The sequence below is a fragment of the Lutra lutra genome, chromosome 14 (genome assembly GCF_902655055.1).
Source record: "Lutra lutra chromosome 14, mLutLut1.2, whole genome shotgun sequence".
Lineage (NCBI taxonomy): Eukaryota > Metazoa > Chordata > Mammalia > Carnivora > Mustelidae > Lutra > Lutra lutra.
In genome coordinates, this window is record NC_062291.1 from 40,478,312 (window position 1) to 40,503,463 (window position 25,152).

Here is a 25,152-nt window from a genome sequence, read left to right on the forward strand (position 1 = left end):
ATTTGGGCTTCTCTCTGCCCTGACAGAGCAGCAGCCCAGTTCTCTGGGCATCCAGACCCTTCGGCAGGGGAGGGCTGAGAAGTACAGTTCCTTCCACCTACAACGGAGGGCAGGACCAGCCCCTCCTGGTTCCATCACAGGCCGGGGTTCTTATCCCCTGTGCTGCCAGCTTCCAGGCTGCATTACCCACTTCGAAGCATTTGTATGGTCTGGGGACAATTCATGCCTCCACTTTCTCCCCTTTTCCCTTTGCTCTCCCCATTGTACCATTTCAGCAGTGCCCCCCACCCCCCGGTATCTCCTCTTTCCCTCCCACGCCCCCTGGGGCACCACTTGGGTGACAACCTCTCTGCCCACAGGTCCTTGGGAACCCTATGGCCAATGCCAACAACCCCATGAATCCAGGCGGCAACCCCATGGCATCGGGCATGACCACCAGCAACCCCGGCCTGAACTCCCCCCAGTTTGCCGGGCAGCAGCAGCAGTTCTCGGCCAAGGCTGGGCCCGCTCAGCCCTACATCCAGCAGAGCATGTACGGCCGGCCCAACTACCCCGGCAGTGGGGGCTTTGGGGCCAGGTGAGCAGCCCCCGGGAGCAGCTTTGGCCCTGCCCTTCCCCTCTGTCCCGGAGCAAGTGTCAGGTTGAAACGCCTGTGGGCAAGGTGCTCAGGGTTTTTTGAGGCACCATGTCCGCCTCCAGAAGGTGGGCTCCCCATGGCAGCGAGATGCAGTCATCTCATGCCCGGGAGGGTCCGCACAAGCCGGACCCCACCTAGGGCTTCGGGAACACAGCAGCTTGCCTATCGCCAAGGGGCACGAGGGGCTGCCAACTCACAGGAGGCCCCTCTCCCCCATTTGGGTTCGGAGTCCAGACACCTCCCCGTCTGTGAGCCCAGGGCTGGAGGTCACGGAAGGACCTGCCTTCTCCCCGCCAGCCTCCCAGCCCAGGGCTTACAGTGGGTTCATCTCTAGATTCAGGCAGTGTCTAAGTCTCCCCTTCTTCTCCTTGCAGTTACCCCGGGGGTCCTAATGCCCCCGCAGGCATGGGCATCCCTCCGCACACCAGGCCGCCTGCTGACTTCACTCAGCCCGCGGCTGCTGCCGCAGCAGCTGCAGTGGCGGCGGCAGCGGCCACGGCCACGGCCACAGCCACGGCCACTGTGGCAGCCTTGCAGGAGACGCAGAACAAGGATATAAACCAGTATGGACCGGTAAGGGCCCCACTAGTCCTGGTCCAGCCTTGCCCCCCCAGCAGAGTTGGGGTGTTGATGCCATGTGTGCTGGAAATGCTGATCGTGTCAGGGTGCATCTGGGTTTCCTTGGAGGCATGTGGACGGGTGTGTGTTAGGACGTGGGTGTGTCAGAGTGGTTGGGTGTGGTGGGGGGGAGGCCATCTGGGTGCTTGTGTTTGTTCTGCGTGGGTTTGTGGTTCGTGCGTGTCTGCGAACGGGGAAAGACGTTCTTTATCGCCCTCTGGGTGCCTGCTCACCAAAGAGCGGGCTCAGTGCCTAAAATGCCTTGTCACCAGTGTGTCCCCGTGGTGGCTTCTGAAGACCATATACTCTTAGTCATCCCATCTGTGGATTGAGCCCAGGTCCCATTTCTGCTCCCCTGACCTTCAGGACTGGTGGGGTGAGAAGAGAGAGAGTTCCCCGAAGGAATGGAGGACGGGACAGGAGATGGGGCTTGTAGGAAGGGGACAACAGGGCAGGTGGGCAGAGGTGGGAGCTGGGATTGCCTCAGACTTTGTGGATGGAGGGTGTGTCTCCACTGGCCGAGGGCTGGGGCCAGGGCTTCCAGGAAAGGGGCTCCTGCCTCCATCCTCATCCCCCTCCATCCTCCCATGCCCCTCCCCACCTCTGCACCTTCTTTCCCGTTCCCTGCCTGCCTCCCTGGAAATGCTGCCTGCTCTCTGGAGTGACTGCACCCCACCCTGTAACACCCCTTGGGCTGCATCTTTCCTGTGCGGCCTGCAGAGGGCAGTGGTGAGCCCAAGAGGCCTGACATCCCTTGGGGCCTGGTCACCAGCTGCAACCACACAGGAAAGTGCCCCCCCCCCCACCCAGAGCCTCCCACCTCCCCCACCCTTCCCTCCCTGCACTTTCAATGCATGTGGCATTTTATTCTTTTTTTTTTTCTTCTTCTCCCGTTGAAGGTCTGTTCCTCTTTCCAGATGGGTCCCACCCAGGCGTATAACAGCCAATTCATGAACCAGCCCGGGCCGCGGGGGCCTGCCTCCATGGGGGGCAGCATGAACCCCGCAAGCATGGCGGCTGGCATGACACCCTCGGGGATGAGCGGCCCTCCCATGGGCATGAACCAGCCCCGGCCGCCCGGCATCAGCCCCTTTGGCACGCACGGGCAGCGGATGCCCCAGCAGACCTACCCGGGCCCCCGGCCCCAGTCCCTTCCCATTCAGAGCATAAAGAGGCCATACCCAGGAGAGGTGAGTGTGACAGCAGGCAGGTGGTCGCCAGGGTGGGAGGTGGGGAGGACCCAGGGCTTGAAAACAGATGGGCTGTGGGCAGGACCTTGGAAAGGGCAGGAACTGACCAGCACCAAACCTGGACCAAAAGTCTGAGCCTTAGGACAGAGTCAGGCTTCTGGCTTAGAGACCAGCTCTGCCATTTCCCAGCCGGAAGCCCTTGATCGAGTCGCGTTCCCTGCTGGAGTCTTGGTTTTTCATTTGTAAAAGATGGCGCCGATCCAGCCCACCTCCTGGGGTCGCTTGGGAGACGTGAGTGAGGAGCTGGACAGGAAGCACTTGGCTGGGGGCCGGCAGGGGCAGCAGCAGCTGCGGTTGGCGTGGTGTTTTGTCTTGGCACAGACACTAGCTGGGTGGCATTGGAAAGGAGCAAAGCCTCCTTGGGTCCACATTCCTCACCTGCACACGAGGGCTTCTCACTTGCAAGAGTGAGAGAGGGAATAAAAGTCTGTAGATATCTAAAGGCTATGCGTGTCGAAGAAGCGACTGGAAGGCAGACAGCATGCTTCTTAGGGCTCTTCTCGGCCAACTGTCAGCTGCTCTTTCAGGAGGAACACTGCCTCACTGACTGCCCAGCCGGCTCAGTCAAGGGAAAGGTGAAGATTGAAGGAAGTAAAACCCACACCCATCCACTGGCAAATGAAACTCGCAGGAAAGGGGATCACCTTCCTAGAAACCTGTCTAAGCAGGAGCCCATAAGGAGGTGACACACAGGGGGTATCCGGAATGAAACGTGAGGTCAGAGAAAGAGGACTTCCCGGAGGAGGTGTCATAGGGCCTTCAGTGAGCAGTGGGAAAAGCTGGCAGCCAATGGCCTGTCTGGGTAAGGCTTTAGTTCACCTGCAAAAGACACAGGGACCCTAGAATCCAGGCCCAGTGCGTGCTCCTCAGGAAGCCTGCCTTGGTTCCTTACCTAGGCAAAGCTTCTTGCTGAGCCGTCTCCGCCACAGCTCTCTGCTTGCCCCGTTCTCAGACTGGCTCCCCCCCCACCCCCACCCCACTTGCCTCCAAACTGTGGCCTTCAGCTTGGCCTGGCGGTGGGTTTAGAGGCCAGAACTTAACGTTCCTCGAAGGTCTGTGTGATTCCCTCAGCATTCCCCCTAGCTCAGGCTTGACCATTGTTGGAGGTGTCCTGAGTCCCGAAGGGGAGAGTTCAGGGACCTCCTCAAACACAGGGAGCCTGGCTCAAGCCCAGACACTCCTGGGTGGCACCGATTCAGGAGGCACCAGCCAGAGAAGGACAGTGCTCTCGAGGTCCTGGCTGTCCTTGGGTGGGGGATGCTCAAGCTCCTGGTTTCACTGCCAAACACAGTCCCCACAGGAGTTCTGGACCCCTTTCAGCCCCTCTGTGCTCAGATTCCCAGCATCCCTGTTGGCTGGGCTAGCGATGCCATCTGCAGATCCAGCTTTGGGACTGGCAGCCCCTAAGGAGGTGATCCCAGGAAAGGAAAAGCAGAGAAAGTCTCAGTCCTCGCCCTGATGTTCACCTGCACCTGTGAAGGCACACACTGGAAGCTTTGAATTATGTCCACTGAGTCATCCTCTTTGTGGAACGCTGAAGCTCCCCAGTTACAAAATATCTGGCACTGGGCTGGGACACTGCGTGATCCCAGCCCGTGTGGCCTGACCCTGTCTGAGAAGGCGGGCATTACCCTTCAATGCTTCTAGAATCTCTGAACAGTCGGAACACTGGGGCAGGTGTCAGATTGGCTGGTCCCGCCAGGACTCCTCTTCGGTGGCCTGATGGGCAGGCTCCCCTCCACCCTTGCTCCTCCGGTGCTGTGACAGGAACCACACTGTCACCCATAGCAGCCACCCCTGTTGCTGCAGTGTGAGTGGCAGAGGTCCTCAGCACCAACACAAGACACCTCCCACCCTCTGCCGCTGAACTCTGGACTCTGCTTTCATTTGCTGAGCAAGTGTTTATGGAGGGTCTGCTCTTTGCCAGACACTGGGACACAGCCCGGACCTCTGAGCCTAGAGGCAAGAGAGACAGTTTAAGTAGATAAGGAGACCAGGAGAAGAAACCACCAACCTGGCGGGATGTCATGGCCTGGAGTGTCTGAGTGGCAGGCGGCCCTGAGGGTCCCCTCATCTTACGGAGGGGGGAGGCGGCTGCAGGGGTGGACATCGGCGTCTCAGGGGTCACCTCGTAGATCCTCGAGGACAGGGGTCCTGCCCCTCCCTCGAGCTGCCTTGTCTTCTCTCTCGGTTGCCTGTCTTGAAAGGGTTGTCTGGACCCCCCACAAGCCTGCTTCTCTCGACCTCTGCACGCATGGCCCAGAACTGAACATCTGTGTGTGCTGTTCGGTGTGGGGTATGGAGCCGGGGCCCCCCATATTTAGCCTCTGAATGCAGGGGTTGAGGGGGTCCCCTTTCCAGAAGCACATCCCGTTGTCTATGTTCACCTGCCACAGACCAGCTGCTGGGAGACACATAAAGGGGTCTTTAGAATAGAGCCCCCTCCTAATGGGATGAGTGAGAGTCTCTGAAAGTGAGGTTCTTGGGGGAGGCTGCTCATAGGTGGCCCTCAAGCCAGACGGACAGAACGTCGTGTCCCCAGATGTAAGGGCAGCAGGGGGCTCGGACAGCCTCTGTGCCGCCACCCCCCTCTGGATGGAGGAGGCAATTTGTCTGTGGAAAAGGGCGGGGATGAAGGTGCGGGCCAGGGTGCTCCAGGCCTTCTGGTAAGTGGCTTGGCTCCACGACACTGACAGCCTTTCTCCTCTCCTCTGTCTGCTGCCACAGCCCAACTATGGAAACCAGCAATACGGACCAAACAGCCAGTTCCCCACCCAGCCAGGCCAGTACCCCACCCCCAACCCCCCACGGCCGCTCACCTCTCCCAACTACCCCGGGCAGAGGATGCCCAGCCAGCCAAGCACCGGGCAGTACCCGCCCCCCACGGTCAACATGGGGCAGTATTACAAGGTGAGTCCCACCACCCCACCGGCCCCTTCCTTCATCTCCACCTCATATCCCTGCCCCCAGCTGGGTCATCTTGGTCCTGTGTGTCCCCTGAAGTCACCAGGGGGCAGGCGGAGATTTCCGGATGTGTCCTTGAGAGCTCAGAGCCATGGCCAAAATGTCAGGCTGGCTTCTCTTGGTTCCTGTTCTCATGGGGCTCAGACAAGGGCTTTCCCCTTCCCTGTTGCCATTTACAGCATGCACCGATGATCATAAAGGAAGCACGGGTTTATTTTTTTAAAGGTTGTGTTTATTTATTTGAGAGAGAAAGACAGCAAAAGAGGGAACACAAGCGGTGGGGGGGGGGGTGAGAGAGGGAGAAGCAGGCTTCCTGCTGAGCAGGGAGCCTGACATGGGTCTCAATCCCAGAACCCTGCGATCATGGCCTGAGCTGAAGGCAGACACCCCACGACTGAACCACCTAGGTGCCCTGGAAATAACTTTTTTTTTTTAAATAGCATTCATCTGGTTATATTAATACTAAGTTCTAAACCTTTTTCCCCTACTGCCCGTGAGCATCAGCATGTTACATAGTTATTATTAAGGTTGTCATTTTGAATCTGTTTCTTTTGCTTAACGTGAAATCAGTTACTTACTGTTACAGAGTCTCTGTGGTTCTCAGTTTTTTAGGGTGCCTCACCTTCTGTGGATCTGAGCCACACTGTATTTTATCGTTCCCTTCCTGTCTGACATTTGCGTTGTTTTTGATTCTTCACTTTCAAAGTAACACCATGATGAATATTTCCAGGCATCTAGATTTTTCCTTCTTTGGGATCATAAAGTTCGTTCTCAGGAGTGCAGACAACTCTGGACACACTTAACGTGTATTTGCCCAGGAATCATGCTAACTTCCATGACCCCCCAGCCACCACTCCAACTTCAGCATTCTGGGTGTTTCTGTTTTTGTGAATTCTTGCTGTATCACTAGCTGTGGACAGAGAGAGATGAAATTCTGTTCCAGGATGGGGAGGGGGTGACCTGCTCTACCCCCTGGGGTCCCACTCCGCACCCCAACACTGGATGGGCCTCGTCAGCATGCCCTGTATTGTACTCCTGGCCAGTTTTCATATCGGGAGAGAAAACAGGCTTCTGGTAGCTTCTCCGCCTTCCACTCTCACCACATCATGTGTCTTGCATTAACAGCCAGAGCAATTTAATGGACAAAATAACACCTTCTCGGGAAGCAGCTACAGTAACTACAGCCAAGGGAACGTCAACAGGGTACGGTCCACTTTTTCTTTTTTTTAAGATTTTATTTATTTATGTGACAGAGATCACAAGTAGGCAGAGAGGCAGGCAGAGAGAGAGAGAGAGGAAGGGAAACATGCTCCCCGCTGAGCAGAGAGCCAGATGTGGGGCTCAATCCCAGGACCCTGGGATCATGACCTGAGCCGAAGGCAGAGGCTTTAACCCACTGAGCCACCCAGGCGCCCCTACGTTCCACTTTTGATCTGGTGTATTTGTGTGTCTAAGGGGCCTGGCCGTTCCCACCTGAAGCCCATGGGTGGGGCTGTACTCCCTAGTCCTCAGCTCCTGGGCACTGTGATGCCCAGACAGAAGCCACAGGTCCAGGCAGGTGGGGCAGGGATGAGTAAGGACTAAGGGCAGAAGGGAGAGGGGCTCCTAGGGAGCCAATTTCTCGGGGTCCTGCAGGCCCAGCTCCATCTGAGGACTGCGCTGGGCTGGAGTGATGACATAGGCAGCCGGAGACCTGAGTGCTGGCCGGGATGGAGGGATTTCCAGGGGGACTGGCTCTCCGCCCTTCGGGGAGCAGGAACCACAGCCCCAGGACTACAGGGTGGGTGGGGTGTACATCCATAGCCATAGTGCCTCCCATCCCTGTGACCCCATAACCTATGTGTGGTTTCTCTTTCCCTCCAGCCTCCCAGGCCAGTTCCTGTGGCCAATTACCCCCACTCACCTGTTCCAGGGAACCCCACGCCCCCAATGACCCCCGGGAGCAGCATCCCCCCGTACCTGTCCCCCAGCCAAGACGTTAAACCACCCTTCCCACCTGACATCAAGCCAAATATGAGCGCTCTGCCGCCACCCCCAGGTGAGTGCCCCACCTCCTCCCTCTGTCCGACCAGCTCTACCTAGGGCTCCATGGAGGGCCAGGAGCCAGGGGGCTTGGACGTTGCACTGCCTGTGGGGGCTGGGCACGTGGAAAGGGCAGAAGGGCTTGGAAGCAGGTAAGCCCCACCCGCAAGGGAAATTTGGGCAGAAGGGAAAGGGCAGAAGGGCTTGGAAGCAGGTAAGCCCCACCCACAGCCCTGAGCCCCTGGAGGCGGGGAGCGAAAGCAGCTCCCAGCCATGGAAAGGGGGTGGGTGGAGGAGCCTGGGGCTTCCAGAATAGGGAGTAGGTGGGGCCAGAGGAGAGTAGAGCCAAGATGAGGGGGACAAGAGATGCGGGGATGGCGTGGGGCAGACTGAGAGAAGCAGTGGGCTCCCTGGTGTGCACACAGGCTGATAGCCCAGCTTCTGTGGCTGTGTTTATACAAACACCTGCGCAGTCCCAGCTTCTGTGGCCGTGTTTACACACACACCTGCGCAGTCCCAGGAGCGCGCAGCCAGGAGTGTGTGTCATGTGGGGACGCGAGCTCCACCCACGTTCCCTGAGCCCACACTTGTCCGTGCCCACGGTGGCACGGGCGTGTGGCTGACCTGCGGCTCTCCTGCCCAGCTAACCACAACGACGAGCTGAGGCTCACGTTCCCGGTGCGGGATGGCGTGGTGCTGGAGCCCTTCCGCCTCGAGCACAACCTGGCCGTCAGCAACCACGTCTTTCACCTGCGGCCCACGGTCCACCAGACGCTGATGTGGAGGTGAGTGTCATGCTGGGGGCCCAGGCCCAAGTTGGGCGGGGGAGGCCTCCGCTGGTGACCTCCCTGGCCCGGGCATTGCCCTGAGCGGGCAGTAGCAGCCTCTGCCTGCTGCCTTCACCTGCTCGGCCTCACTGACTGGGCCCCACTCTGGGCAGGGTCTGGGGGATGTCATGGGGAACTTGCAGGCAGGCCCTGGCAGGTACAGTGGCCCGAGGGCAGGGAGCAGCTTTGGCTCACTGTAGGCCTGAGGGAATGGTCAGGGATGATCTCCTAGAGGAAAAGGTGGCTAGCTTAGATCCAAAGACCATCAAGACCCAAAGACCACTGGCAAGAGGAACTTGAACATGGCTTGTTGTGGCTAGAGCGGGAATGGAGAGGGATAAGGCTGGGTTGGACAGGACCAGTAACCCCTACGCCACTGAGCAGAGTCAGGCCACTGCTCAGACGTCCAGACACCAGAGGGGAAGGACTGAAGGTCCTGGCTAGGCCACGCCCTGTGTTCTCTGCCTTCGACACCTGACCTCTCTTGATCTTGTCAGTGGGCCGTGCTTTTCCCATTGACAGTGAGGCCAGAGAAGTTAAACAGGGAGTTCTCCCGGCAAGCGGCAAAGCTGGGACTCGGGCCTAGTTCTCCTGGATGCCAGAACCCACTGGTGTCCTCACTCTCAGTCCTTCTTCCTCAGGCAGGACTCACACTGCCCTGCCACCACTGTGACCAGAGTGTCTCAGTTGCCCAACAATGGGGAGCTGAAAGGCACAAGATGAGTATGCACTGGGCACATCCACACAGCTCGCTCAATGCCTTGACCCTGCAAGGCAAGCTTCAGCGGGGGCTACAGACAGAGCTGGGGTGGGTGGAAGGGCCCAGGAGCTCAGGTGCTCAGGCAGGAGGGTGGAGAGACCCCTGTGCAGAAGCCCTGCTCACCGGTCCATCCTTACCACAGTGCCCTCTCCTGGGAGGCATCCCGTGGCCCTGGCCAGCGTGGTTTCCACACGTACGTGGTCACTGCTGGGTTCACAAGGATCTTCTGTGCTATATGTCTGGCACCCAGCAGGGAACTGAATCAGATGCAGTCCAGGCCTGGGTGCTTCTCCCAGCTGGAGTCTGGCTGGGATGGGCATAATCAGCCTCCCATCTGGTCTGCTCATATTAGCGTCTGTCCTTTCTGTCCCTCTGTCTCTGTCCTGGGGGAGTGGCAGTCACCCTGATAGGGAGGGGTCTGGGGGAGACCAGCAGAGCTGTGGGGTGTGGCTGGAGTCAACAGTATGAGGGAGCATGGGTGGCCGGGAGGGCTTTTGGCTGGGGACATGGGGAGAGGAGCTGTCCAGGGTGGGAGAGGAGAGTGTAGGAATTTGAGGGCAGCGGTCACAATGGAGGACGTGCGGCCCCGAGGGCCTCGGCTGTGGCCAGGTCACCGAGGCCATGGGTGCGGCACCATCTGAGCCCTGCCCCGCCCCTCAGGTCTGACCTGGAGCTGCAGTTCAAGTGCTACCACCACGAGGACCGGCAGATGAACACCAACTGGCCGGCCTCGGTGCAGGTCAGCGTCAACGCGACGCCCCTCACCATCGAGCGCGGCGACAACAAGACCTCCCACAAGCCCCTGCACCTCAAGCACGTGTGCCAGCCGGGCCGCAACACCATCCAGATCACCGTCACGGCCTGCTGCTGCGTGAGTGTGCGGGCGGGGGCGTGGCCTGGGGAGTGCCCCTCTGGGGCCCGTGTCCTCGCGGCTCTGTCCCCATCCCCGTAACCATTGAAGTGACCTTTCAGCAACATGCCTCTGCACACGCGCGGCGGTCCCTTGGGGCTGTGGGATAACCTTCAGAGCCGCCGGGCTCTGGCCCTAGAGGTGGCCTTTCCCACTCTCTTGCCACAGCCCCCATCCTGTCCGCACACCTGCCTCCACTTCCTCTGGCCAGCCCCTCCTGGACACCTCCCGGTGCCCACCACCGTTTTCTGCTGGTGGAGGTCTGTGTGCCTTGAAGCCAGGCACTGTTCTGGCTTCATTCACAGGAAATGTTTATATTCTAATCAACCTTTGACCCAGACCCACTCCATCAAGTCTGGAGTTAACTTTCTCCCTTCTTCACCCAACCCTGCTGTCTCAGAATCGAGTGTATATGTGTCCATCCCATCTGTGACCTGCTCTGGGTCCCCATCTGAGCCACTCTCCTACCCCCAGAGATCAGGGCCTGCACATAGGGCTTGGCGCAGGGACATGTGGGGAAGTAGGTTGCCTACCCCACTCTGCTAGCCTCTGTGGGGGACACGGGAGAAGGAAAATCACTGATCCTGCCCTTACAAGCATAGGGACACCAAGGCTACCTAGAGACAGGAGTCACAGAATCAAGAGCCTGGAGGGGCTCGCGAGGGCGTGCAATCCTGGGAGGCTTCCTGGAGGAGTGAAAACAGGGATAACACTCTGTCAGGAATGGTGGAGAACACATGATGGGGGTAGTGCTAGGTGAGGTCAGGAAGTGAGGCCAGCTCCAGTCCTGATGCCGGGAGTCCCATAACCTGATGCCAGGGGTGTTTCAGTGTCAGCCCAGGCCCCAGGCAGCTGTCCCAAGGGGTGACCCCTGCCTGGATCTCCAGGCTCACCAGTCCCAGGGGACTCAAGGGGACCTGTTCTAGAGTGGCATCACTATGGATCACAGACCCTTTCCTGTGCTTGGCCTTCAGGGGCCTTCGGGCGGGCACAAGTTGGGACCGCAGGGAGGCATAGGGGGACCATAGGGCGGGGACTGAGCCCACACTCTTTCCTGGCAGTCCCACCTCTTCGTGCTGCAACTGGTCCACCGGCCCTCTGTGCGCTCAGTGCTGCAAGGCCTCCTGAAGAAGCGCCTCCTGCCAGCCGAGCACTGTATCACTAAAAGTAAGTGTGGGAGCGCAGGGAGCCAGAACCAGCCATAGCCCGTGTTTGTCGTCCAGCCACATTCATCATCCACCCAGGACCCGCCTTGGGCTCCGTGCACAAACCACAGGGCCCACGTGTCCCTTGGCACCAGTCCCCATCCCCAATTCATGTCCCTCCTTCTGGAGCCGTGGGGATGATCAAGGTAGCATGGCCTATGAGACCTCTCTAGCCTGGACAAGCGGGCTCACAGCACAGGGGAGTGAGGCAAATTAAAAGGAAACGCCATGGTGTAGACAGGCCAGGCAGGCTTCCTGGAAGCGGTGATCACCTGGAAGATCACCCCTAGGAACTGGACAAAGGGGGTCTTCAGCAGAAGGGAGGCCCAGGGGTAATTTCCCGACTGGCCTCCCCAGCTTGACAGCTAGAGAGAGGGATTTGACTCAGAATCAGGTCCTTTGGAGGAAACACCCAGGTCATTAGTGAGGGGCAGCATGCCGGGGGGTGCCCTGCGGCTCCTCCCTCTGACTCTACTTCTTCACGTGACCTCATGAGCCCCTGGTTCCCACCAGGCACGGGTCCATTCCCATCTCTGCCCTTGCAGAAGCGAGTGTGCCTGACCCAGAAAACCATGAGCCGTGCCAGACTGGGTATCCGCACCTGTGGGAGGAAGTCCCCCTTCCTAGGGAAGGCGGGGCCTGTTCCACAGAGACTGGGGAGCTGACATGGTGACCTCTAGGGACACATGCCTCCCACACATCACGCATGGGGGCTGCCATCCCAGAGTGCTGAGTGGCCCAGGGTGCCCGGAGGGCCAAGCCTCCCCTCCAGTCAGGCCGGGCTGCACCTCTTATTCCTGGGGCCTCCCAGTGTCTTTGGGGCGGTGGAGAAGCAGCGTGTGTCCCAGCCCCAGGAGGGAGTGCCATGTGCGTGGGATGGCCCTGTGTCCCACATCCACTTGTGCCTCCTGCCCCACAGTCAAGCGGAATTTCAGCAGCGTGGCTGCCTCGTCAGGCAACACGACCCTCAACGGGGAGGACGGCGTGGAGCAGACGGCCATCAAGGTGTCTCTGAAGTGCCCCATCACATTCCGGCGCATCCAGCTGCCTGCTCGGGGCCACGACTGCAAGCACGTCCAGGTGAGGGTTCCCGGGGGTAGCAGGGTGTGGGGCGTCCGTCTGGGATGCTCTGGCTCCTTTCCCCAGAGCGCCCTGTGGCCCTCGGTGGCCGATCATATCCGCCCATCTCAGCTGTCATTTGTCCTCGGAGCATCTTGTCTGTCTGCCCAGGGCTTGGTTCCCAGGGGGCTGCAGCACCGACTTAGTCCCTGTCCTGACAGAGGTCAGGTGTCAGCTGAAAGTTCTGCACGTACAGCCACAGCTGGTTTGGAGCCCAAGAGTAGGGACACTTCTGCCTGATCATTGCCGTGTCCCAGGACCTTGCCCCCAGCAGGTGCTCAGGGAGTGGCCAGGGAACGAGTGACTGTCACCGTCTGGGTTGCTCCAGTAGAGCACTGTGCAAATGTGGGCGGCCCGGGTGGGTGGGATTCCCTTGGATGGGGGAGCTGCTCCTGAAGGAATCCTAGAAGAGGGGACGAGGAGCTTCCTGGTGGGGCAGGACGTCCCCTCTGGGAGAACAGTGTGGGCACAAAGAGTCTGGGCTCTTGATTTGTCTGACACACGTTGATGAACCAGACCGGATGTGTTCTGGGTGTCGGGCTGGACTGATGGGGAGGTTGGCGTCTGCCCTGCCCCCAGCCTCAGGGAGAGGAGCCATCACATGTCAGGGTCAGTGACGGGTGTGCCAGGACACCTCCTCCAAGGACATGGGCAAGGGCCACCAGGCACACAAGTGGTATGAGGAGTGCTGCGTGCAGGGCTTCTGGGTGGCTGGTTTGCCGTGCGAGCAGCGGAAAGTCCCCATTATGGCCACCAGTGACGGCCCAGCCCAACTCTCCCTGCACCCCTCTCCCTCCCTGCTGGGAGATCTTCATAAGGGTCCCGAGAGCAGCGCATTTGCATCTCTGCATCTTCTCATCCGTCTGTCTGTCTGCCTGTCTCCCGGCCTCTACAGTGCTTTGACCTGGAGTCATACCTGCAGCTGAATTGCGAGAGAGGGACCTGGAGGTGTCCTGTGTGCAAGTGAGTGACGGCTGCCCCAGCGGGATCCCCCCAACCTAGCCTCAAAGGGGAGGAGCTCACTGGCCTCCATCGGGCCCTGCGTTCTGGGCCCAGCCCCCTGCACCTGGCCTAGAAGCCAAACAGGGAACCCAGACCGGCGGAGGAGCTCAGAGCAAGGGGGCTGGCTGTGAGCCATCCTCTTGTGTCCTGCTGTTGCAGGCCGGCCTCCTCCTGTCTCTGCCTCCCGTAGGATCGCAGAGGTGGAGGCTCTTTGACACAGTGGGGAGGGGTGGGCTCTGCCCCTACTCTCCGGGGTACAAGAGTGAAGGCCAAGCCCCCCTCTCTTTTTTCCAGTAAAACTGCTCTGCTTGAGGGCCTGGAGGTAGATCAGTACATGTGGGGCATCCTGAACGCCATCCAACAGTAAGTCGGCCTCCCCAGCTAGGGGCACATGGCGGGGTGGGTGGGGGGACTGGCCTGGATGGGATGATGCGAGCACGGGGGTACTTCTGACACCCCCTAGCTCTCCAGGCGGGCAGACCACTCAGCGGCCCAGGCTCTCCTTTCTCTGTGACTCTACCTCAGGGACTTCTCTACCTGGGGGCAGATGAACTTTCCAGAAAGTCCCAAACTCAGCCAGAACAAGACAATGCCCCGGACAGCCTCTCCCTGGGTGGGAGGCCTTGGGGCCAGCTGCCTGGTACCCAGCCTCTAGCTTTTCCTCACCTCAGTCACTCCCTAAAATCCCTCACACCTCTGTCCTGTGCAGTGTGTGGCGAGAATGGGGACAGGAGGCCTGGGCAGGGACACCTCAGTGTGTGTCTAAGCTGGAAGCTCTTGTATCCCAGGACCTCAGTTCTGTCCCCTTCCTCCCCCCAGCTCCGAGTTTGAAGAGGTCACCATCGACCCCACGTGCAGCTGGCGGCCAGTCCCCATCAAGTCAGACCTACACATTAAAGATGACCCAGATGGCATCCCCTCCAAGAGGTTCAAGACCATGAGTCCCAGCCAGATGATCATGCCCAACGTCATGGAAATGATCGCAGCCCTGGGCCCTGGCCCGTCTCCCTACCCCCTCCCACCTCCACCGGGGGGCACCAGCTCCAACGACTATAGCAACCAAGGTGGGTGAAACTGGACAAGGAGGGAAAGAGGAGGCCCACGAGGGGCCCAGGATTTCTGGGCTCATGTGGCAGGTGCAAGGAGGGTTGTGGTAATGTACACACCCAAAACATGACCCAGGTCACTGGACTTGGGGGTACAGTGGCCCATTCAACACCATCCTCCTCTCCTTTCCCACGTGATTCCGTCCAGCCCTGTGGGTCAGCACCCAGCTGGGAATGCCCAAGTAAGGAGCTGCCCGTGGGCCAGCCTCCTGCCTCTCCCACATTCCCCTACTCGCCTCCTCAAGCTCCAACGGAGAGACAGCTCCTTGACTCCTTTGGAGCCTGCTTTGCTGGGGCCACCAACAGAACATTCCCACTTGGAGTTCTTGGCCCTTCCCCTGGCCCTCCCATGTTTCTCTGTAACATCTTATCGTCCTTGTCCCTACAACACTCCCATCCTTCCAGGCACAGAGTCCAGAGGTCTGCAGCTCCAGTCTTTGGCCACCAAGGTCACCATCACTACCTCTCACTCTCCCTGCTGCCCAGACCAAGCTGTACCCTACAGCCCTAGGTTCCTAGAAAGTTCCCAGCCCCCTTAAACACAGGGGATGGCAGCTCCTCACGGCATCCAGGCTCTGGATGATTAGAAGCCCAGAGAGGTGAACCCACATAGCAGGGTCCCCCACAGCGTTCAGCAGGCCCCAGCTTTCCAGCATGATGGGCCTCTGATCCCTCACTGGGGCCATGTGGTAGAGGGAACAGTGCCCAGGGAAGCCAGACAGCTGACTTCTAATGTTGACCTCTCAAACCTGAAGCAGCTTTCTTTGCAGACTGGGCAGATCCCAATCTCCCACTCTGGGCTGGGGTCTTCCCATGGCTGAGGTGCAACCATGTGGGGGCTGGGGGAGACAGCCCCGGGGATCTAGCTCAGAAGACCCTATGGAAGGCTCAGACTTGGGCCTCGTCATTCCCATTCCCCTGCCACCTTAGGAGCCTGGCCTGCCCCTTGCTCAAACTCTGTCCCCTCATACCTGTAAAACAGCTCATGTCCTGGGGTGCTAAGGCCCACCAGAGAAGGCTATCACTGCCCTGTCATCCTGCCAGCCCAGATGTCTAAGGCCACAGGAGCCAACTCCAGCCTCAGGGAATAGGACTCATCTTAATTTACATATACCACCCCCCCCCCCCCCCCCCCCCCCCCGTGGCTGTCTTTCCCCTGGGTGACACTGCCCCACTGCCATCTTGTTCCCTCCCCAGGCAACAACTACCAGGGCCACGGCAACTTTGACTTCCCCCATGGAAACCCTGGTGGCACGTCCATGAACGACTTCATGCACGGGCCCCCTCAGCTCTCCCACCCCCCGGACATGCCCAACAACATGGCCACCCTCGAGAAACCCCTCAGCCACCCCATGCAGGAAACTGTGAGTACCTCTTCTTCACCCTGATCTCCTCTCCACCCCCTGCCTTCTCCCCCTTTGTCCCCATCCTCTGTGTGTGACTCATGGGAGCAGAGGGCTCCCCATCCCTGAGGACCTTTCTGTTGTTTGCCTAGCTCCCCCCACCCCCGAGGAAAGGGGTGGACTGAGAATGAGAATGGGCCTGGGTGGGCGCAGAGGGAAGGAGAGGCCTGACCCAGGTTGGGTCATGACCCTCTGGCGTTCTTGGACTTGGCTGTTTCACTCAGGACATTAGATTCTCAGCTGGGGGAAGCTGCAGACTCCGGTCTGCACACACCACACATACCTGTGTCCACCTCCCAAGTGTACCCACCGCGCCACTGCACACGCCAGCCCCCCACCCCGCAGCCTCTCTCCCTGACTTACACGCACTCTTCTGCTGACTTACGTAGCCCCAGCCATCTAGAATTTTGTCTCAAACCCAGGCACTTGCTCCCCAGGGGTCTGAATCTTCAGGATATCACCATCTCCTGTGGGAAGAAATGCTGGCGATTCTGTTTAGCCTGAGAATATTATTCTCTTCTTGTCTCCTGTCCCATTTTAACACACACCAACCAGTGGTAACAGGCCCGGCCATTCCCCGGGTCCTCATCTCATGAGCACTGCGTGGTTCTCTTCGACTCTGTAGACATTTCCTGGGCCTGTGCTCTGGGCTAGGCCTTGTACCTAGTGTGAGCAAGACACATGCGGGCCTTGTGCCAGTGGAGCAAAAGTTCTGGCAGTGCTTGGATGGAGGGAGTTGGGTTTTGGGAACACAGAGGCCTGAGGGCTAAAGTCAGGCCTCAATCATCTTGTGAGTCCCTGGTCTCTTCCCTAAGGAGGAGGGGGCAGCCACGGGGAGCCTGGGAGTGGGGTTGGGCAGGCCCACACCCACCCATCTTCCACCATGTGGCCTGGGAGGAAGGGCCTCTAGGTTGTGGTGTGTTCTGTATGGAGTTGGCTCTGCCAGAAGCTGTCTTGTGGTCCAGAGCCACTGATTCTCAGCAGGAATGACTGTTAACTGGAAGGCTGACAGGCTGAGGGACAGTGTAGCAGCTTTCCTCTGGAACTCCAGAATGCCACGTCAGATGTAGCTGCTGTCCCAGGGCTCCAGCCACATTTTTGCAAGTTACTTTCTGACTTCTAGGGGCCTCTTTCCTAGCCCCCGTTCCTCAACATTCCGTGCCCCAGAGTCACCCAAATCACACGCCACACACACTCACATGCCACTCACCCTGACTCACAGTTCTCAGTTCTGGAAAATGTCAACGGGATGCCGTGTACTTCTAGGTCCAACAAGGCTGTCTCCTGCCTTCTTAGCTGGGCCACCAGAGGTTTTTGCAGCAGGACCTAAGCCCTTAGGTGACTTCACAGCTCCTTGCCCCAAGATGGTCCCAAGATACGTACTGTCCTTCCCCATATCTGGGCTTTTGCTAACTGGCAGTTGGACCCAGAGAGACAGCTGTGCAAGAGGGTCAGTGCAGTCATAGCTGTACTGCCCTACACCATAGCAGCCTGGCCCTGGCTGAGCACCTGCCAGGAAGGACGCCCCCGTGTGCAGGGCGTGGCCGAAAGGCTCCAGTCAGGTGCTGGTTCACGGAGACACCCCCCCCTTGCAGGAGCTGTGGCAGGCTGACCAGCAGTTCCCATAGAGCACCTGCCTCTCTGGGCCCTGGGACCTTCCAGCAAGTTGTCAGGGCCAAGGCGGACAGCTGTGTCAGCAGATTTGGGGACCATCTGCCCTGGGCTGGGCTGCTCCAGGAGTATGGAGCCACTCCCTGCCCCCCAGAGTGGGCACCATGGGGCACCCACAGCCGTGGGTGGGGGGTCACCAGTTGGTGTGGTGGTCATCCTTCCCTCTTCTGTCAGTCCTTCCTATCTCAGGTGCATCCCCCATGCAGTCCCACAGTCCTGCAGTCCAGTCCCAGCTTGGAGGGGCTTGCTGGACTGAGCAGAGGCCCAGTGCAAGGCCTCGGGGCAGCTTCAGGAGAAATAGGAAGAGGAACTAGGGTCTGGAGATCAGAGGAAAACAAAATGTCTGTGTGGCCTGGATGATGGGGATGGGTAGGAAGGTCCAAGAAGGCCCAGGAGACGCATGCTCCCCCGCGGCCTGTCAAGTCCGTTTCCCCTCGACAAGCACAGGGCCGGCAGGGTGGGGACGATTTGTCGGGGGCCCTGGCAGTGGGGTGAGGTTGTGGATCTGTGCTCTAAGACCTGAGCTCTGAAGGGAGGCTGCTTGCGACAGCACACAGACCAACATATGGCCCCCTGCCTGCCACAAACCCATGTTCCGGGCACCTCCTGCTCAACTCAGTGAGCCCTCGGGCCTAGGGCCAGGCCTAGAAGTGCCTACCTTCCTCATCCCCCCGGGATGCGGCCTCTCGCTGCCTAGATGGACGGCCAACAGGAAGGGTCTGGCAATGCAGAGAAGGCCCCACTCTGCTCCTCGGGCATGGATTCGGTTCCGCCCACCCGAGGCCGCAGGCAGGGCTCATCCCGAGGTGCCAGCCCCTGCCACCAGGGGCTATTGGAAGGAGCCTGTGTGTCCAGCGTCACCCACCAACTGGGGCCCGTGTGGGGCGCAGAACCCCCCTGAGCTGCACGCCTGCCCATGCTGTCTGTCCGTGTCCGCTCTCCGCTGCCCTGGCCCTCAGGGGGCCCTGCACCACGCTGCCCCCAGCACCCCTCCCGCCCCCCTGCTCCCTGGAAACATGCCCATTTTGCTTCTCCATTCCGCCCTTGCTGCTCCTTGTGGTGATGGTGTCCGGGCCACGGAGGCGGACGGGCCTGCGGGGGCCTGGACCCCGCCGTCAGTGTCTGCTTGTCTCGTAGCCCTTGGCCACCTCCCTCCCGGACGCGCACGGCCCCTCCTCCCTGCCTCCTCCACAGCCTCCCTGACTGGCAGTTTTGGGGGAGGCCTTTTTGTTTGTTTGTTTCCCTACAAAACAACAAAGCGATGAGCTTTGGAAGGGGGTGGCTTTGTTTTGGGGGTTTGTTATTTTCCTGGTTTTGTTTGGTTTTCATTTCTCCAGGCATCTCGTCGCTGTGTCACCTCACATTTCTTTTCTCCTGCTCTCTCCTCCTCCACAGATGCCACACGCTGGCAGTTCTGACCAGCCCCATCCCTCCATACAACAAGGTTTGCACGTCCCACACCCCAGCAGCCAGTCAGGGCCTCCATTACATCACAGTGGGGCTCCTCCTCCTCCTTCCCAGCCTCCCCGGCAACCGCCACAGGCCGCTCCCAGCAACCATCCACACAGCGACCTGACCTTTAACCCCTCCTCAGCCTTAGAGGGTCAGGCCGGAGCGCAGGGAGCATCCGACATGCCGGAGCCTTCGCTGGATGTAAGTTGGGGTCACCACTGGCCTTGGCCTGGGGCTAGGCCTGGTGCCGGGACCTGCCCAAAAGCAGGGGTGGGTGTTGAGGGCTCAAGGCCCAGGGTGGAGGAGGTACAGCTGTGAGGGGTGGGTGGGTGGTGGGTGGACCTAGCCAGCCTGCCTCCCCTGGCTCCAGAACCAGGGAACCCCACAACAGGGAAGCCTCCCCGAGGGTCCCAGCATCCTTTCCCTGACCTTGCCAGCGCCTGCCCCCTGGCCCCCTCGGCCACAGTCCTGCAGCCCCACCCTGCCCCACCCCCACCTTCCCCCAGGCCCTCACAGAGTCCCCCTGGGGCAGGGTTCAGCAGGAAACCCAGGAAGGCCCCTGCCCTTCTTCTGACCACCCCCACTCCCAACATCAAGCTTGTCATCTCAGTGTCTGCCACACTCTGGCCTGAGGCAGGGGAGGGGTTGGAGTGACAGGGTCCCTCTGTCTGTCTCGCTGGTGTGTGTCTGTGTCCAGTTTCCTGTCCGTGCGTCGTCCATGCCCTGTGCTTCTGCTTGCTCCATCGCTCACTCTGAGAAGGGACCAGCCTCGGGTCGTGCCAGGGTGACTGAGATTCAGGGGTCTCCCACCTTGAGAGCTGAATGGTCTGGAAAGTGGGGTGGAAAGAGGCTCCGTGTGATGGGGGCCAGGCAGCTGGCTAGGGTTGGCCAGGAAGGGAGGCAGCGCCTGCCCCTCCCCTCACCTCCCACGCCCCTGGGCTATAGATTCCCACAGAGGAATCTTCTCTGTCCTCAGCCCCTCCTGTCTGCGGGCCCAGGCCCACTGTCCCCTCAGCGCCCCCCGCCCCCAGCGTTCGTCTCTATGGTGAATGGGGTTTATTCAGCCTTGCAGCCATCTTGGATTTTCACCCAACTCTCCTCCCCAGACCAGGCCAGTGGGGGTGCTTTAAGGTGCATGAGGATCCCCAGTGTGACAAAAAGGCCCCAAGGGCCTCACAGTGGAAGGTAGGGACAGTGTGCAGCCTTGGCCCCGGGGGCCACAGGGATGGACAGTGCTGTGCGGCCCTCCAGCCGCCCTCCAGCTGTAGGCTCACCAGACAGCCGTGAGCTCTTGAAGGGAGGTGCAGGCTGGCGACAGCGACAGGCACCATGCGGCCTTACGCGCAAAGCTACGTGGTTTCGACTGGAAGGCCCATGCGACCCACACCTCCTCTGGGCAGGGTCTTGGGGCTGGAGGCACACTGGGATCAGAAGAAAGTCCCTTGACCTGCCATGAGCCTTCCCAGCTGGAGGGCGGGGGGGCCAACCTCTCCCCCGCTGGGAATAAGCATGGGTATGCCTCAGACTAGCACTGTGGCCTGGATGCCTCTGGGGACAGCCAACACTGTTGGTGTTGGGTCAGGACCTGGGCAGCAGCTAGAGGTCACATGCCCCCGCAGTCCGTACTCTAGGCCATCCCAGCCCCTCAGCTGACACCTCATCTGGGCTTCTGTACTTCTCTTCCAGCTCCTTCCAGAACTCACAAATCCCGATGAGCTCCTCTCGTACCTGGATCCCCCTGACCTGCCGAGCAATAGTAACGATGACCTCCTGTCTCTCTTTGAGAACAACTGAAGCCCACCCCCCCCACACACTGGGGCTGTCCCTCCCCACTCTGGCTCCTTCCCTGTCTGTCCCCCACACACTTCACCACTGGGAGCTCATGCCCTCAGACCGCTCCTGCTGCGGCCTTCTCAGAGCAGAGGGGCGGGAGGGTGCACTGTGAAGGCTGTGTGGGGATGGTGCCCATGCCCAGAGAGGGCCCTGAAGATGACCCTCGTTGTGGGGAACCGGCCCGGTGAGAGGGCACATGCTGACGAAGGCTTCCTGGTCCCTCTGTGTGTACTGATTCCAAACGACCCTCCAGTGCCCTCGAGGTTCTTCCGGTTTCTAGACTGTAACCCTGCCTCCCTGCTTCCTGGCCCAGAGCCTCCTTCAAGTGACTGTGAGCCTGAGAGAGGGGCACCCCGAGACCCAGGCAGGCCCCCCCACACCCCAAGCCTTGGAGGAACAGTGACGGTTGGCGGCAGTGAGAACGGCCCACCCACCACCACCACCACCACCACCACCCACCACAGAAAAGCACAAACCTCTGGGAAAGAGAACTCTCTCAGGGGCGAAGGTCGTCACTTTGACCCCTGACCTCTAAGCCAAGATACCCTGTAAAAACACTCCTCTCTCAGAAAGCAGAGAAAAAGGACATGATTCTGTGTTTGAGAGAGGGTGTGCCATTCCTGCTTGGGGACTGGTGGGAAAGGGGGTCAGGGCCTCCTCAGAGCCAGGACAACACAGCTGGCCCCACGACCTCTGGACTCAGGCCGGTCGAGGGGTGGGGCACCGGCCTGGGGGTGGGGGGCGGCGCACACAGAGAGTACCCAGCTGAAATTACTGTGCCCTTAGTTGGGGGGCAGGGGGATGCCGCCGGCCGGAGTCGGATAGAAAAGGCAACTTAAACAACGTTGTTCCAAGCCACTCCCTGTTTTTAAATGACAGTTTGATTAAGCTACGAAGTCATCGGAGAAAAGGGACGGTGGACTTGGACGGCAAGCAAACCATTTCTCTCCGTGCATCCTGTTTCCTTCCTCCTGCCCCCACCCACCTCTCCCAGACTGTTATATGGGAGGCCCGCTTCCCTTTGTCCCGATCTCCTTTGTCCACCCTGCCCGCGGGGGGCACAGGTGGAGAGGCAGGGGAGGCACCTGCGCGGCTTATCCGCAGGAACCCCAGGCACGAGCGTCCCTCCAGCCCGGTGGCCCCGTCTGTCCCTGTGCTCCAGGTTGTCCCGGCTGCACCCCGGTCCGTCACACCACACGTGCCGGAATGTGCCTGCCAGCATCCCGTGGTGTTTCCATGCCCCGCTTGGCTGCCGGCCTCTCGCTCCCCGTGTCCCTCTGCCCTGCACAGCTGCCCACACTCCTGCTCGCTTGAGCAGAAGCAGCCTCTGGTTTTCCCTCCACTGCTTCGCTCCATCCGGCTTCCTGCTCTCGGAGTCTCCCGGGGAGCTTGTGTGGGCGTCCGTTTTGTTTGGGGGTCCTCTGTGCCCCCCACCCTAAGCCGCATGGCCTGTGATGCTGCTGGGCCGTCGGGTCACTTGGGTCACGTCTGTGAACTCGTTGCGCCCCTCCCTGCTGCTGCTGGGGGGCCTCCTGCTTTCCGTCCACTGTCCCGCGGTCTCACTCTCCGTCTCCCCACTACACCCTCGCCCCATGGCGGGCGGTGCTCAGCGCTCCTCTGGGCTTGACCAGAACGGTGGCCCCAGCTGTTGATTTTCTAGTCACTGTACCAGACGGCCGGCACAAGGTTCTCTGTAGGAAAGCTGCCATGGTCCCTGCCCCCTTTTCCTTTGTCCCGTTGTCGAGGATTTTTCAGACAGTGTGGTGTTCAGTATGCAAATCAATTATTTTAAGAATTGCTTTTGTAAATATCTTTGTGAATATTTTAGTATTGTCTTTGATAATATTCAACATTTTCATGACCTGGTTATAGCCTTTGCTGGTGTTTTTAAAATACCTTGACTCAACAACAAAGACCGAGTCCTTTTTTTTAAAAAACAACAAACAAAAACAAAAAAGCAACCAGGGCTGTCTGTACAGATGAAGGGACAAAGTACGTGGGTGGGTGAGGTCAGGCCACCTGCTGTTCAGAGCCATCCCCAGTCGGCTGGCGGGGACCAGACGGTGCCAGGTAGCATGTGGCCGTCCTCGCCCGGTGGCTGAGGGCCCTGGCAGGTGGCCACACTCTGTGTTAGGCCATCTGGGAATGTTCTGCCCCAGACAGACTTAAATGCCTTCCTTAGAAGTTCCCGCTTCCTGCTGTGCTACTTTCTTCCCAAAAAGGCCTGGGGTCCATGCTGGTTCTTACCGGGTGTCCCCATTCCGCTCACCAACCTACCCACAGCTTCCTAGGCCAGAGGGTTGATCTGCTCCCCATAGCCCAGGCTCTGGGCCCCTCCCTCAACCATCTCCGTGGAAGCCCGGGCTTGGTTCCCCGAGGCAGGTTTCCTGGGGCCCCTCCCACGCAAACCTCCACCAGCAAGTTGGACAAAGAGCTTTCCCGAACCGTGGTGCCTGAAGCCCGTGCTTTGGGGATGTGCCCCCCAGAGCAATTTTGGAGCCAGGCCGGGGGGTAAGGGAGGCAGAAAGGTATCCGGGGCTGGACGAAGGCCCGGCTGGTGACAGATTTCAGGTGACAACAGCCTCCCCGAGCCAGGGCGGTTCTGAACTCTGGGGAGATGCTTCCCTCATCCTTTTGGACGACTACTTGGAGCCATAAGTAACCTCAGCAAAAACGAGGCCTCAGCAAGCCACTTCTCCATGACAAGCATCCACCCAGGCCGCAGATGCATTTCTGCTGGCACTCCACAGGACGGACAGGGCACCAGCGAGCAGGCGGGAAGGCCCCAATACAGGCAATCACCCCATCTCCTTGGTTCAAAGCTTTACCCGTGTATCATGTTCCCTGTAGCCATTTTATTTTTTAAGAAACTTCTAATACTTTCTCCCTCACGGAAGCCCGAAACCCCCCAGAGAGCTACCTGTCTGCTCCCTCGACCTGACCACCTAGACAGGACGACGTCAGCAGCAGCAACTCAAGGGACAAGGGACGTGTGTACATATGTAAATGAGAAATAGAGACACGTTAACAGATGCATTCATTTCCCTTGGAATGTGTATTGTTTTTATTTTACGGAACAAAACAAAAAAAAAAGGCTTGGAACTCCATCTTAACGTGGAAAAACTAGATCCTGTTCGTTAGCGTCTGTGAGGTCTTTCTCCACATGTGTCTCATGTAATATACTCTGACCCTGTGTGGAAAGGAATTTTTGTTCTGTTTCGTTTTTATTTTACCTACATGTACTCTTTAGCTTCAGTGTGCTAGTCCTGCCACCTGTGTATTTTTAGGGTGCTATGGAAATAATGAAAAGAAACGGGGATTTCAGAAGAAAATTGTAACCAAATTCATACTTTGTATAATTTTTTGATATCATGATTGCAGGTGATTCACACGTACACACATAAACACACCCACAGTGCAGCCTGAAGTGACCCCCCCCCCACAGAAACCGTCATCGTCTTTGTACATCTATGTACAATGCAATCATTTCATACTTTAAACTGGTCAGAAAACTAATTGTGATTTCTAGTCTTGCAAAGCTGTATGTAGTTAGATGATGTGACAACCCCTAATATTTATCTAATAAATATGTATTCAGATGAAACCTGTATATTAGGTGTTCATGTGGTTATTTTGTATTTAAAGATCAAATTATTTGACTATTGCTAGACATTTCTATACTCTGTTGTAACACTGAGGTATCTCATTTGCCCATGTTAATTGTTTTCTAAATAAATTGACAAAAAACGAAGGTTTGGCGAATTAGCTATTTTGTGAATATTAAGGAGGGGATTGGTTGTTTGTTTCCGCTTCTAAACCACCACCACCACCACCCCCCAGCCCGATCACCCGGCAAAAAAACAGCAAGTCAGGTGGTTCGGTGTGGAGCTGGAGGCACCCCTGCCGTGGGTCGTCCCTGGAGAAGGCTCTGGGACCTGGGGCCAGGTGGTCATATCCAGACCCCAGAGCCGCCTTCTGGCAGGACTCCAGTCTGCTGCAGGCCCCGCTCCCAGCAGTGGGGCAGCTGGGGTCTAGCGGAGGGTGTGCAATGCTGGCCGGGCTCAGTACAAGCCCCTTGTGGATTTCCTAGGTTTATGGAGCAGGAACCTGCTCGTGCCAAGCCCCAGAGGGTGCTGGCCAAAGCATCTAGAAGAGCTGAAAGCCCAGTGAGGCTTCATAGACCCTGGGATACTGCTGACTCAACCACTCTCCCAGCTGGCTGGCTGGCTCAGCGTCTCCCTCTGGCCACCAGCCACCGTACTCCCCCAGCACCCCTGCCATCTACCCTCTGAGGGGACCTTGGGTTTCCTCTTCTCTGTGACTGTGCTTTGGGTGGGAATCTGTAGCCACGGCCCCTACCCAGACCACTGTCC

The 25,152-nt window shown here is 58.9% G+C and overlaps 1 protein-coding gene across 8 annotated transcripts in view; it reads left to right on the forward strand.

Annotated features, from left to right (window-relative positions):
* ZMIZ1 (zinc finger MIZ-type containing 1) overlaps window positions 1-24,530 on the forward strand; it is a 233,075-nt gene extending 208,545 nt beyond the window's left edge. For 6 of the 8 annotated variants that reach the window (XM_047701396.1, XM_047701397.1, XM_047701398.1 and 3 more), the window contains 16 exons: window positions 360-577; window positions 1,012-1,210; window positions 2,155-2,445; window positions 5,233-5,415; window positions 6,595-6,672; window positions 7,333-7,507; window positions 8,135-8,276; window positions 9,739-9,949; window positions 11,050-11,155; window positions 12,113-12,273; window positions 13,208-13,275; window positions 13,609-13,677; window positions 14,134-14,378; window positions 15,618-15,784; window positions 18,890-19,147; window positions 20,633-24,530. In XM_047701396.1, the coding sequence (XP_047557352.1) occupies window positions 360-577; window positions 1,012-1,210; window positions 2,155-2,445; window positions 5,233-5,415; window positions 6,595-6,672; window positions 7,333-7,507; window positions 8,135-8,276; window positions 9,739-9,949; window positions 11,050-11,155; window positions 12,113-12,273; window positions 13,208-13,275; window positions 13,609-13,677; window positions 14,134-14,378; window positions 15,618-15,784; window positions 18,890-19,147; window positions 20,633-20,740 (2,679 nt within the window). In that variant the 3' untranslated portion in view covers window positions 20,741-24,530. The remainder of the gene's footprint in view (window positions 1-359; window positions 578-1,011; window positions 1,211-2,154; window positions 2,446-5,232; window positions 5,416-6,594; window positions 6,673-7,332; window positions 7,508-8,134; window positions 8,277-9,738; window positions 9,950-11,049; window positions 11,156-12,112; window positions 12,274-13,207; window positions 13,276-13,608; window positions 13,678-14,133; window positions 14,379-15,617; window positions 15,785-18,889; window positions 19,148-20,632) is intronic. The other 2 variants (XM_047701393.1, XM_047701399.1) reach the window with 2 other exon arrangements.
* Window positions 24,531-25,152: the final 622 nt, after the last annotated feature.